This window comes from Sapajus apella, unplaced genomic scaffold (genome assembly GCF_009761245.1).
Source record: "Sapajus apella isolate SASKATOON/1434 unplaced genomic scaffold, GSC_monkey_1.0 scaffold12, whole genome shotgun sequence".
NCBI classification, from domain to species: Eukaryota; Metazoa; Chordata; class Mammalia; order Primates; family Cebidae; genus Sapajus; species Sapajus apella.
The window spans coordinates 19,250,240-19,262,753 of NW_022436952.1; the positions used below are offsets into that span (position 1 = coordinate 19,250,240).

Here is a 12,514-nt window from a genome sequence, read left to right on the forward strand (position 1 = left end):
GAAGGCACGACGGGGTAGAGTAGACAAGAACAGAGGACAGAAGAGAGGCTGAAATGCATGGGCTGGTTTTTGGTGCCTTCTGTGATGAGAAAATGAAGATACTGGACAAACAGAATGAAAGTTATGCCAGAGGAGCATGAATGGGTAAACTGGAATGTCTGTGGAATGAATGACATTTTAGCTGAAATCTAGATCCTATAGTTCAGACATAGACAGAGAAACAGGGGGCTTGAGAAGAAACAGATCACGTAGTCTATAGGAAAGTCAGGACTTCCTTCTCTAGCCTAAGATGAACAGAAAGCCATTAATTGTGCTACCAAAACCTACCAATGGCTGCCTGGCACCTACAAGGTGAGCCTGCCTGCTTTAGCAAAGCACATGATGCTCTTCTTGGCCTGCCTTCCTGCTTCCTTAGCCAAATCTCTCATAGTATCCTCCCAATCTTGTGCTTCTGCTACACTGCAATGTTTGTAATTCCCCAAATGGCCCCCTGTGTTATAAAATTTCACATCTCTGGGTCTTTACTTATGATGCTCCCTCTGGAAAGTTCCCCTATCACACGCACATACCTAGTAAAAAACCCATCTAACCTTTTGATGCTCTGGTCACTTCTCTGAGAAGCTTTCATGACCTCCACAGGTGGAAACAGCCACTCCCTACACCTTCTGTTATATACTGAAGGCACTGCCTATATTCTGTTACAGAGCCAACAAATGTTATTGTTTTATTGCACTTATTTATTCATCTGTCTTCCTCTGCCAAACTGTAAGCCTCTTCAGAGTAGGGACCAATCTTTTTATCTCCAGCATAAGTAATCAATACATATATGAGGATCTTTCCAGAAAATAGCTTTCAAGAATGTAAAAGCAAAGAATATCAGCATTTTCTACTATGTAATGACATTCTGTTTTCTGGTCTGACCAAATCAGAATTACTTTCCAATAGGTGGGTGAATGTCAAGGGGATTTCAACAGCCTCCCCCAATCTCGATAATCTGAATTTGAACTAAGTAGAATAAACAAAATTCTGTGGAAGTATGAACTGCTTTTCAAAAGTATTAAAGTCTTAAAGTCTGAATGTTCACTGAGTATTTACAAAAAGGGTCATTTCTGACGTAACCTGACTTTACTGAAGTCATAAGTACTTAGGATGGTTGCATACATTCTGTTGGAATACTTATATGCTATCTTTCCTCTTATGAAAAAATACATTACAGTTTGTGCATGCTCACTCAAATAAACTCTTCAGCCAGTCATTTGTTCACTCAAGAGTAAGTAAAAATCATGAAAGGAATCCAGGCTCACTAAATTCTGTCCTTTATTGATATCCTAATTTATAAATCCCTGAACATTTTTGTAAGAACTGAGAATCTGGTCTTACAATATGTTCTTAAGGTCAGAAGCTGTATTTAATCCTCATTATTTTAAATTAGTAGATTACATCAGTAACATTAGGGGAAGGATCTTTATCCACATGTCTTTGGCTAGCTGTTTGAGGAAATTATACACAGTACTATTTAATCCTTCTTACCTCATTAATGACAGCAATATGACATGATGGCACTTTCTAGATTACGAGCCAGACTTTTGCTAAAAGCAATATCAGATCATAATTTTATTCAGATATATTAATGAAGATGTTGGAATATTACATTAAACTTTTATTTCAGCGGTAGTTTTCTTTCTTGTAAGCTAGCAGGTAAATATCTTTTAGTACTAAGGAAAGCCCAGTCAGAATGAAAGCTAAAACTGCACTTTAACTTTGTATTTTAAGGTTACACAGTATATTTTAAAGTATAAAGATACTCTAGATTACAAGTATACATAAACCTGATTAACTACCCAAATTTCTCTTTTGTTTCATCCTATCCCTACATTCCATCATTCAAATCCTTTAGAATTTCTTTGTTCCCCCTGTGATCGTTGCTTCCGGAAGAAATCTGGCATAGGATCTGAAGGAAATGCCAGAGTACAATTTTCCTTAAGATTAATCACACAGGTAAGTAATTTCCCTTTCTTGCCCAACAATATTTTCTAAAACTTCTTAGAAAATTGATAAGACAGAAATGGGTGGTCATAAAAATGTGAATTTTAGGATTTACTTAATCACTCACACACACAAAATTTAAAGGTCTAATAGCTTGCCTAAAGCAGTCTGGAGCTCTATTACTAGTTAGAAATAGCAACAGACAAAAAAGTCTCAAAAGGCAGTCTGGGTTAAAGAAGCACAGATATAACAACAGCTTCTCTACCAACCATCCCCACCACCCTCTGACACCCGAATATTCCTATTCCTTTCAGTGTCTGGGGGTTCAGTTTAAAAATCAGAATCATCCAATAATTCCAATTTTAAAGTAAAGAAATATATAAAGGCATCGAAATGTTCAGAAATTAAACCTTAAAAGCAGTTCGTCACTAAGGCAAAGAGAGTATGAGACAAAGAAACGAAACAGTCTCTCAGGAATCAGCCACACAGTCAGTTTTTACATCAGTGCCATCAGTCATCAGTCAACCAGGAGTCAATCTAACCCAGAAAACAGGGAGGGGAGTCTGTGGTTCAGAGCAGAGAACTAGCAGGCTAATGGGATTCAGAAGAACAAAAACCATCAGGAAAGGCAAAATATAACTGAAGATTAAAAAAAAGAAAAGAAAAGAGATAATTAGAAAAGAACGTTCCCTTGACCTCTGCTAGGTGGGGGTGGTGGGGAGATGAAGACAGAAAGTCTCCAAGCCACGCATATCAGGTTTAATCACAACATGCTACCCAGAGATACACACCAAGAATTGTAACTCCCCAGAACCGTACTGTATCACTTCTGTTATGTCTCAATTAAATCTCTGCTTTTGAATCACCCTTTTCCACCAATATTGCTTTGATTTACCAGAACCTCATACATAACTTCACGATGCTTACTGAATAGTAGGAAATCAATAATGTCTGCTGAACCCAAGTCATCACCACATATTCAAATACGAAGAATTCATAAACAAGTATATACGTACTTGACATAAATATATACATATATTCATAACATGCATATATTAAAGTTTGCCAACAGAACCCAAGTCTTAGCACATGTTCCCTTCTCATTCTCTATTAAGACCCTGCTTCTCAGATCTGAAACTCTACTTATATTTTGTGCTTTTCTTATAATTTTCTCCAAATAAAGTCTCTGAGAACATCAATGGATCTCCTTAAAGCCAAGTCTAAGTTACAAATTCATTCACCATTTACTTCATCTTATAAAAGAGCTATTTTTTTTTTCTCTGAAATCCCATGAATCTAGACTGAACCAAGACTGGTGATAACTGCAAGATATTCAGATTCTGAACGTGTGAAAGATGGGGGCCAAAACCAGACCAAACTTTTATGTTAATAACAACACTAATAGCTAACACTAATGGAACACTTAGTTTGACTAACACGTAAGTGCTCTACGTCCTCTCCACGTCATTAGAGGTAGATATATCACCACGCCCACTATGGTAACTTCATCTGTATTACCCAGTGGCAAGGATGTCAGCAGTTAACCTGGTGCCAGGAAGACACATATTAATGAAGAATAGCCTGATTCCAAGGTAGTGACTGGAAAAAGACATTTCATTTGAGAGAAAATAGCAGTGAACTGGGTCCACAGGTTCTGCTCCCAATTTGACCATTTTCAGACATGTGTGATCAATGATATCATTAAGCTTTATTTGCTTCTTCTACAATACTGGAGTAATGCCACCTCAGAGTTGTCATAAGAAGCAAACAATGACCAGTTAATGTGGCATGTAAATTATTGAAAAACTATTTATAAATATATGTTCAAATAATCATAATGTCTGCATTTGTTGGCAAAACCCCACCTGGAGTTATTTTGGTTATAAATACCAATGCCAAACTCACTCCACTTAGATGGATGATTCTGGAAAGGGGAATCAAATGCAATTTAGAAATTATTTGAGGTTATATAAATTCAGGAAAAGAGACTCTGTATTCAAAACGCATTTTCTTTCTGACATTGTTCAGTAATGCTCATCATTTTCCTCATATAGAAAAACCGTATTTAGTTAGAGACTCTTTCCCACATGGTATTGAAGAATTCTCTATGCAAACCTGATCTAGCGCAGTAGCTAATTTGAATCATCTGAATAAGCCACGAGTTATGAACCTCAGAGGCCGTTGAATGAATGCAAGTTACCCAGCAGCTAAAATATCAAAGTGAAACAAATCACAACATTCAGAAGAAAAATATATTTCTCATATTGATTTTTCTTATATGTATGATGTTCAATAAATCACATCACTGGTATTCACTAACATAAGTCTTATTCTCCTAGACTACAACACCAAATTTAATAACCACTTTTGTTCAACATAGAAGATGAAAGTCAATTCCTATTGCTCTAGGCAGACAGTATAGTCAAAACAAAAGAAACATCAGAGAAAAGGAAAATGGAGAGAAATTCATTAGATATTAATCTCATATTCACTGGGAAAACAAAAAAAATCTTTACCTGTTTTTCCTTTCAGAGTTTAAAAAGACATAAATTTTCTTTCATCCTATCTACTCTATAATTCAGAGCTCTTTATCCAAAGCCCTTCTTTTTAAACTTACTTCAGTCACGAATGTCTCTCAAATATTGTCAGTATTAAACAAAAAACATGCCTCTTCTTGACCCTATTTTATTAATACCTCTTGATTTTCATTTCCTTTCACAAACATTATTCAACATTCACAGATATACTAGATCCCAAAGATAACACACCCTTGTCACACTTACCTTTCTAATTATAACCTGCTCCTCAGATCTGAAATTCTACTTATGTTTTGTGCCTTTCTTCTAATTTTCTCCAAAGTAAAGTCTCTGAGAACATCAATGGCTCTCCTTAAAGCTAAGGCTAAGTTATAAATTCATTCACCATTTATTTGATCTTTCAAAAGAACTATCTTTTTTTGAAACCTGGTGAACCTAGACTCAAACAAATGATCTAATGTATGTAAAATGCTTAGAACATTATTTGGTATAGAGCACACGCCTTTGCTGCAATTACTGTTATCATTAATACTTGTTGCCACTTTCTCCCCTCCCTCATACATATTCCTTCAGAGTTGTGCTCTACTGTCTTGCTCTAAATGCTTGTGGGCAGAGGTGATGGATGTACAAAATATGTAAGTCATAATCATTGGTTTCCAGAAGTTAAGAGTTCTCTGGGAAAGAGATAGAAATGAGTAATTATACTACAATACCACAAGTGGCTATTAACCATAGTTAGAAAGTGATACGCTGGAAGTATTATCACATGAAAGAAAAACGAACACTGAGTTTTTCCACATAGTAGAACTATGACTAACAGGTTGAAATTATAAGGAGGCTGACTTCAGCTCAGAATGAGGAAGAGAATTCTACCCATCAAGGCTGCCCACTTACAGAGACCGTGGCCTTGGGAATCAGTGACAGCCATCATAATCAGAAGACAATCTGCCAGGAATACTGTAAAAACTAAGGAGGTCACTAATCAAGATTCTAGAACAATTTACTAGTAGCAAAGTAATAACAGATGTAAAATGTTTTCTAAGGTCGTGTGTGTGTGTGTGTGTGTGTGTGTGTGTGTGTGTTGTGTGTAAAACACTACAATTAGGCTGACAGTAGAGCAAGATGTAGCTACAAAGAGGGAGAAGCTGAGGCCAGCCAGGTGACCTTGGCTGTGGTCAGGAAATCTCTATTTGTCTAATGGGTACACTTGTGAAACAAAAGGAAAAAAAAAAAGAACCCAAGATGAGATTTGTTTTGATGCAAAGATATTTTTACATCTCATTTACAGTGAAACATTGAAGGCACAGGTGGGCTATGGATAGCAAGACCATACAATTTCTTGTCCAAACTAGGACACTTGAAAGTAAAAGAGGCATTCTTAGTATTATGCCATGAACACAGGCATAAAGAAGGACATATGCTCACCCTAGCTATCCACGGGTAATTAAACAAAAAGAAATGTGGGCCAGCATTTGCCTGAGACAGAAATTATAATTAGGATCATAGGTAAAGATTTATAAATCAGATAAAAAATCAAAAGTAGAAATTACTAAAGCAGTGGTTCCTAACTGGGGTGGATGATTTGGGGCCCAAGGGACCATTTGGTGATGTTTGAAGACATTCTCAGCTGCCATGAGCAGGGGTGGGGGAGTGCCACCAGTGTCCGGTGGGTAGAGGTAGGGGTGCTGGGATGCACTTTGCAATGCACAGGACAGCCCAGATGATAGTCATCTCGTCCAAACTACTAGTAGTGCTGATGAGAAATTTTTGAAATTTTGGTATTACATTTGTATTACAAAGATTTGTATTAAATACATTTGTATTAAAAAGATTTCACTGCAAAAACATATGAAACATCTGCGCTATAAAACATTAAAGACAAAAACAGAAGAAAATGTTTGCACCTTATATGTCAATGCAATCTATATACAGCAGTAGCCCTTAGACAAAGACAAGCATCTCAACAGCAAAACAGGCAAAACTCACTAGCAAACAACTGACCAAAAAACCCCATAAATGGCCAATAAACACTAAAAAATAAACACACTCCACCTCGTAAGTCATCAAAACAACTTGAATTAAAAGGACACTTCTGATGTTACCTATAAACCAGGCCAAGATTTTCTAATTCACAGCATTAGTGATGAGCCCTTTAACACACTGACAAACAGAAGTGTAAGTTGATTTCAAGCAAAGGCTGGGAAGACATTTAGTTTTACTTAAAGTATTTTTTTGTTTTAAATTTTAATTTTTTATTTTGAAAACTTCATCGTCTCTTGACATGACCACATACTTTTAAGAAATTATCAAAATAAATAAGGATATATGAAAAGATTTAGCTAAAAGATCAGCTCAGCATTATTTACATGAGCAAAAACCAGAAATCCCTAAAATGTCAAATAAGGAGAAACTGATTAAACAAATCAAGGTATATCCATATACAACTCTTAAAATCATGCTATACTGGCTGGGGGCAGTGGCTCACACCTGTAATCCCAGCACTTTGGGAGGCTGAGGTGGGTGGATTACTTGAGGTCAGGAGTTCAAGATTAGCCTGGCCAACATGGTGAAACCACGCCTCAACTAAAAATACAAAAATTGGCCGGGCGCAGTGGCTCACGCCTGTAATCCCAGCACTTTGGAAGGCTAAGGCAGGCAGATCACAAGTTCAAGAGATCGAGACCATCCTGGCCAACATGGTGAAACCCCGTCTCTACTAAAAATACAAAAAAATTAGCTGGGCATGGTGGCGCGCGCCTGTAGTCCCAGCTACTTGGGAGGCTGAGGCAGGAGAATTGCTTGAATCCAGGAGGTGGAGGTTGCAGTGAGCCAAGGTCGCGCCACTGCACTCCAGCCTGGCGCCTGGTGACAGAGTGAGACTGTCTCAAAAAAAAAAAAAAAAAAATATATATATATATATATATATTAGCTGGGCATGGTGGCAGTTGCCTATAATCTCAGCTACTTGGGGAGGCTGTGGCAGGAGAACTGCTTGAACCCAGGAGGTAGACGAGGTTGCAGTGAGCCAAGATCGCACCACTGCACTCCAGCCTGAGTGACAAAGCAAGACCCTGTTTCAAAAAAAAAAATGCTATACCAAATATTGACATGGAGAGATGTCCATGACATACTACATGAAAAAATATACCCAAACTATATATATATATATCTATATATGATATATATGTGAAGATATATGTGCATGTGAAGAAGTCTATAATAATACAAACCAAAATTTGAACAGATGTATGTATTGGGTGGTGAGATGTAGGCACCACAAAAGCAAGATTTTTTTTTGTTTCCTGCTTTAACAAGACAATGTCTGGCATAAAGGAAAAGTAAAATAAAATTTGTTATTGTTATTTTTGCTTATCTATATTTTCTCACTGATATGCAATGAAAACATTATTTGCTTAATGCATGTTTTAAATGTTGCCGTCTAAAAGAATAATTCAATGGCAAAACAAAATGTTTTACACATAGAAACAGAAAGAATGTCACCTATTTTAAGGATTATAAGGTTTAAAGAATAATTTACGTAAATATGCTCTGTAAATTCTACAGCACTGTAAAAATGCAGAAAATTAATTATTTGGTTTAGATGATATATTTAGATATATATTTAGCTACATAATTGAAGTTAAAGCAGCTTCAAGTGTGCTTCCCCGGCAGCTTTCCTCCCAACAATTTCATTTCCAATCATTTGCCCTTTAAAAGCAATCAGAGATATGTGCAGTGTTACTTATAGAAGCAAAAAGCTGCAACAGTGCACAACCGGCTGAGAAAGTTGAGGCACATCCATAAAATGGAATGCCATGTCACCATTAAAATGTATCCTGTAGAAATGTATTTACTGACATACACAGACTGATATAACCACTCTAAAAAATCATGCATATGTAATTTAAGTAAAATAATCCCAATTACAGCTTCTTATAACACGATTATTTCAAATCCTCAAAATAATTGTTATAATTTTCTGATAATTCTCATCTTTTTAAATTTGTCAATTCAGCTATTCAGTCTGTTACTTGTTTCTCAAGACTTGAGCAGTCAAACCATCCACAACATTTTATCTTTCAGTTCCAAAATTGAAAACATTTTATGGACTTTTTCATCCTTTGAAGACATATGCGCTTTAAAGCCCACATTATGGTTTCAAATGAAGCATGTCTATATATTACAAAATATGTATGTAATTTACTTTAACATTTTAATGTTAATCGTTTCTTATACATTTCTCTTTATGCATTAGTCACTTCTTCGTAATTCAGAAGCTGAATCTCATTTTCTCTCCTTAAAACAAACATAAAAACTGCTTTCCAAAGCTTTATTTTTTCTACTTTCACAGAGATCACAGAAGTAGACTACAAAGGATACTGAGAACTAAATGAATAACTGCTAAAAGAAAGTATTAATTAAAATATAAATAAAATCTGGATCTTTTTATAAACATGAACAGAAGGAAAGTTTTTCTCCCACAGGATTCTATTAGAAGTGAAGAACTCTTATACAGACCAACCACATATATGTATTTTTAATTTGAACACTAGCCCTTTAAAAAGAGCAGTAAACTCTTCCTTTTTGCTGAGGACTATTTATTTACACGCCACTCAAAAACTCTGTTGAACCCTTACTGCCCAGTGCTCTTTGTTCTGCTTACACTATTTAAAAACACTAATTAAAATGGCTTCCCATTCCTTTATTTTAAATTTATAAGAATTACCTAACACTGGAGCTAAAATATCTCTAACATTATTGGGAAATATTATAATTTGGGAAGCTGATGATACCATAACAGTAATACAGAATTCTACTATCCTGGGAATTGTTGAGATTTTTAAAGTACTGTGATGCTTCCAAATGAAATCAGAGCCTGAGACAAGTGGAAGAAAGCAATATGAGGGGTACAAAAAGATGGAGAAATTCATTTGTACCACAAGCACTGATGAAGAACTGACATCACTCAGGGTACTGAAGGGGCCTGTGAGGGTTGAGTGACACATGGAGGAACATGACAAAGCATCCCAAAGGAAGATCAGGAGCACTGTGTAAGTAGGATGCAGAACAGGCTGGAAAACCAGCCTAAGGAGGAAAGAGGCAGACACTGAAATTTTTCGGCACCAGAAAGAATCCCATCATGCATTCTGTGGCTTTCCTCTTTTTTTTTTTTTTTTTTAATTTACAGAATCCAAGCTACCCACTATAGCAAAAATACTTCTACAGACTAAAAATCAAGCAGCCACCTAAACACATGTCCTTTTAAAATTTCCAAAACCTTGGCTTGTGTTCAGTTTCTGTCAATTTCTGCCTAAATGTGAATCATTCCATTTTTATTCTTCCAAATACTTTCTTGCTACAACTGAGTTTTTTTTTTTTCATGATAAATTCTTGAGCTACCTATTTTTGAGAAGAAAGGGGTGGGATGAGAGGGGAGGAGGAGCAGTTCTAACTCAAACAGCTCTTATTTTTTTAGATTTAGGAGTTTCTGAACCACTTGATGCTGTTTAGTTATTTTTTTCTCTGAATGTTCATACTTTATTTTAAACATTTTCTTTGTGGCTACATAATTTAAATCCTTGAGATAAGTGGTATCTCAAGGATAAATGTGGCTTTTCAATTTAAGAAAAGGAGGCTGAAAACCAGAATGTGCTCCTGGCTTAATCTTGGGTCCCATATGTATAACCAAATAGAGGTAATAATTTTTAATAATAAAAAATAGCCAGGCGCGGTGGCTCACACCTGTAATCCCACTTTGGGAGGCCAAGGCGGGCAGATCACAAGGTCAGGAGATCGAGACCATCCTGGCTAACACAGTGAAACCCCATCTCTACTGAAAAAAAAAGATTAGCTGGGCGTGGTGGCATGTACTTGTAGTCCCAGCTACTTGGGAGGCTGAGGCAGGAGAATCGCTTGAACTCAGGAGGCGGAGGTTGCAGTGAGCCGAGATCGAGCCATTGTACTCCAGCCTGGGTGACAAAGTGAGACTCTGTCTCAAAACAAAAATTAAAAAAAAATAATAAAAATAAAAAATAATTAAAAATAGATCCAAATGGACAAATAAATCGATTTGGCTTATATTGCTTTTTATTCGCATTTTCATTAAAAATATGTTCATGATGAAATCATGTTTATTCTCTTTGCCAGAGAACATAAGAAGGTAGCAAAAGAAAGAAACAACTTGGAAGAGATGGTGTCCTGGTTTACAGGAGGGGACGATCCTTTTGGTAAAGTGGTAGCACTATTTGAACCTCACGATAAGATCATTCTGACATCCAAAATAACCACAACAAAAGACTTATTTGAAATAGATTGATCCTTCTCCAAATAGCTGACAATATATTGTGGAACCATAATGACTGTAGGCATTATCACATTAAATTCACATATTTTGCAGACTAGCAACTTAAATATCCACGCAGCCAAGCTGTTTTCCTGCTGGTAACTTGAATTTTTATTTTAAAACTGTGCCAACTCCTCTTGGGTGTTCTGGTAATGAAAACGATTTTCCTTAAGTTTTAGCCAAAATTTTTTTACTATAGTATCTTATGAAAAAGCACAACGTTAGGGCAAACCACAATGACCAGACGGGGAAAAAACAACTATTTGGGGGAACTATTTTGATATTTAAAATAATGGGAGGGGGGCATGTATTAAAAATAATATGCTAATTTTGGGGTGTAATCTTATTCCATATACCAAGTTAACTGAGTACTAAATTACTAATTTTTTTTTCAAAAAAGCTGAATATGCTATTTAAAATATATTCTGTTCTTTATTGCGGTAGTTTAAAATGCAAAGAAATCAAACCAAGAAAGAATAGTGCATAATAATGACAAGCTCAGGGAAATGTATCTGAAATTCATAAACAAAGATACCACTGAGAGTAGAAAGCTATGACACCTCAAAAACACTTTTTAACTCAAGGAATACTAGTCATTTGAAGCATCTACTCTACTGCTCTCTCACCTGAACATATCTGAAAACCATTCATCTCAAAATAAAAGACGTATTGGTTATGAAACCTACAGACTCCTATAGGATATACAGTGTTACAAGTGTTTCTCCATCAATGTATGTGAGTCTGGAAGGTTTTAAAAAATATGACAATACAACCATCTAGGAGAAAGTATGAAAGGTGAAAAACTGACCTGATTGATGGAGTTGGCAGCGCAGGATGCAAGGCCTGTCCCAATAGAAGTAAGCAGGAAACAGGGCAAGTCAAAAGTGCCTGGAGCCAATGCAAATCCAGCTGAAGTGGTACTTACTACCAGAGCTGTAACACACAAACAGGGCAGACATACTGTTACCGACAAGAGCCCCAAGTATAAAGGCCAAAGAGGCAAAAAACAAGCCAGTTTTCATATAAACTCATTGATTCTGTTAATAACACAAAGTACAGGCTGATCTTTGGTTTAAAAAAGGTCCACATTTTTCTGATTATAAAAGCTACGTGTGCTAATTATAGAAAAATGTTAACTTTCTTTTAATTCCATACTCAAGAGAAAAAAAATAAGGTCAATCTTCCAGACCCAATCATTTACTTACTTATTCAACAGACGTTTACTGAATACCAAATTTGTGATCAGTATGCATTGTCAGGGATACAGATGTATATGGTATTATTCTTGCTCTTAGGTAATTTGAAAGGGAGATGGCTGACATACCTAACAACTGTAACACAAGATAGCAAATAATAAGGATCCCAATTCTGAGACAAACTCCAGATAAGCCTAGGGGAGGGCTTCCCTATAAGAGATGATGGTCCTGGGGGTCAGAGAATGCATAGTGGGAGATGATAATCCTACGAGCCACCAATAGGAACCAAGGGAAGAGGCGAGGTACAGAAGCAAAGCCAGGCAATTCAAATATCCACCAAGACTGCTCCTTTTTGGTAGGCCCTGGTGCTTCTTCCCTGGGGTGAAGCTGACAGGGCCAGAAAGTGTTCAAGAGTAGTACTGACATGGAGGTGCAGAAATGCGCTGGAAAAA

General features: G+C 36.4%; 1 protein-coding gene across 1 annotated transcript in view; it reads right to left on the reverse strand.

Moving 5' to 3' along the window:
• Positions 1-12,514, reverse strand: part of LOC116553094 (protoheme IX farnesyltransferase, mitochondrial) — a 127,916-nt gene that overhangs the window by 85,069 nt on the left and 30,333 nt on the right. The window contains exon 4 of the mRNA XM_032280226.1: positions 11,675-11,799. Within this exon, the coding sequence (XP_032136117.1) occupies positions 11,675-11,799 (125 nt within the window). The remainder of the gene's footprint in view (positions 1-11,674; positions 11,800-12,514) is intronic.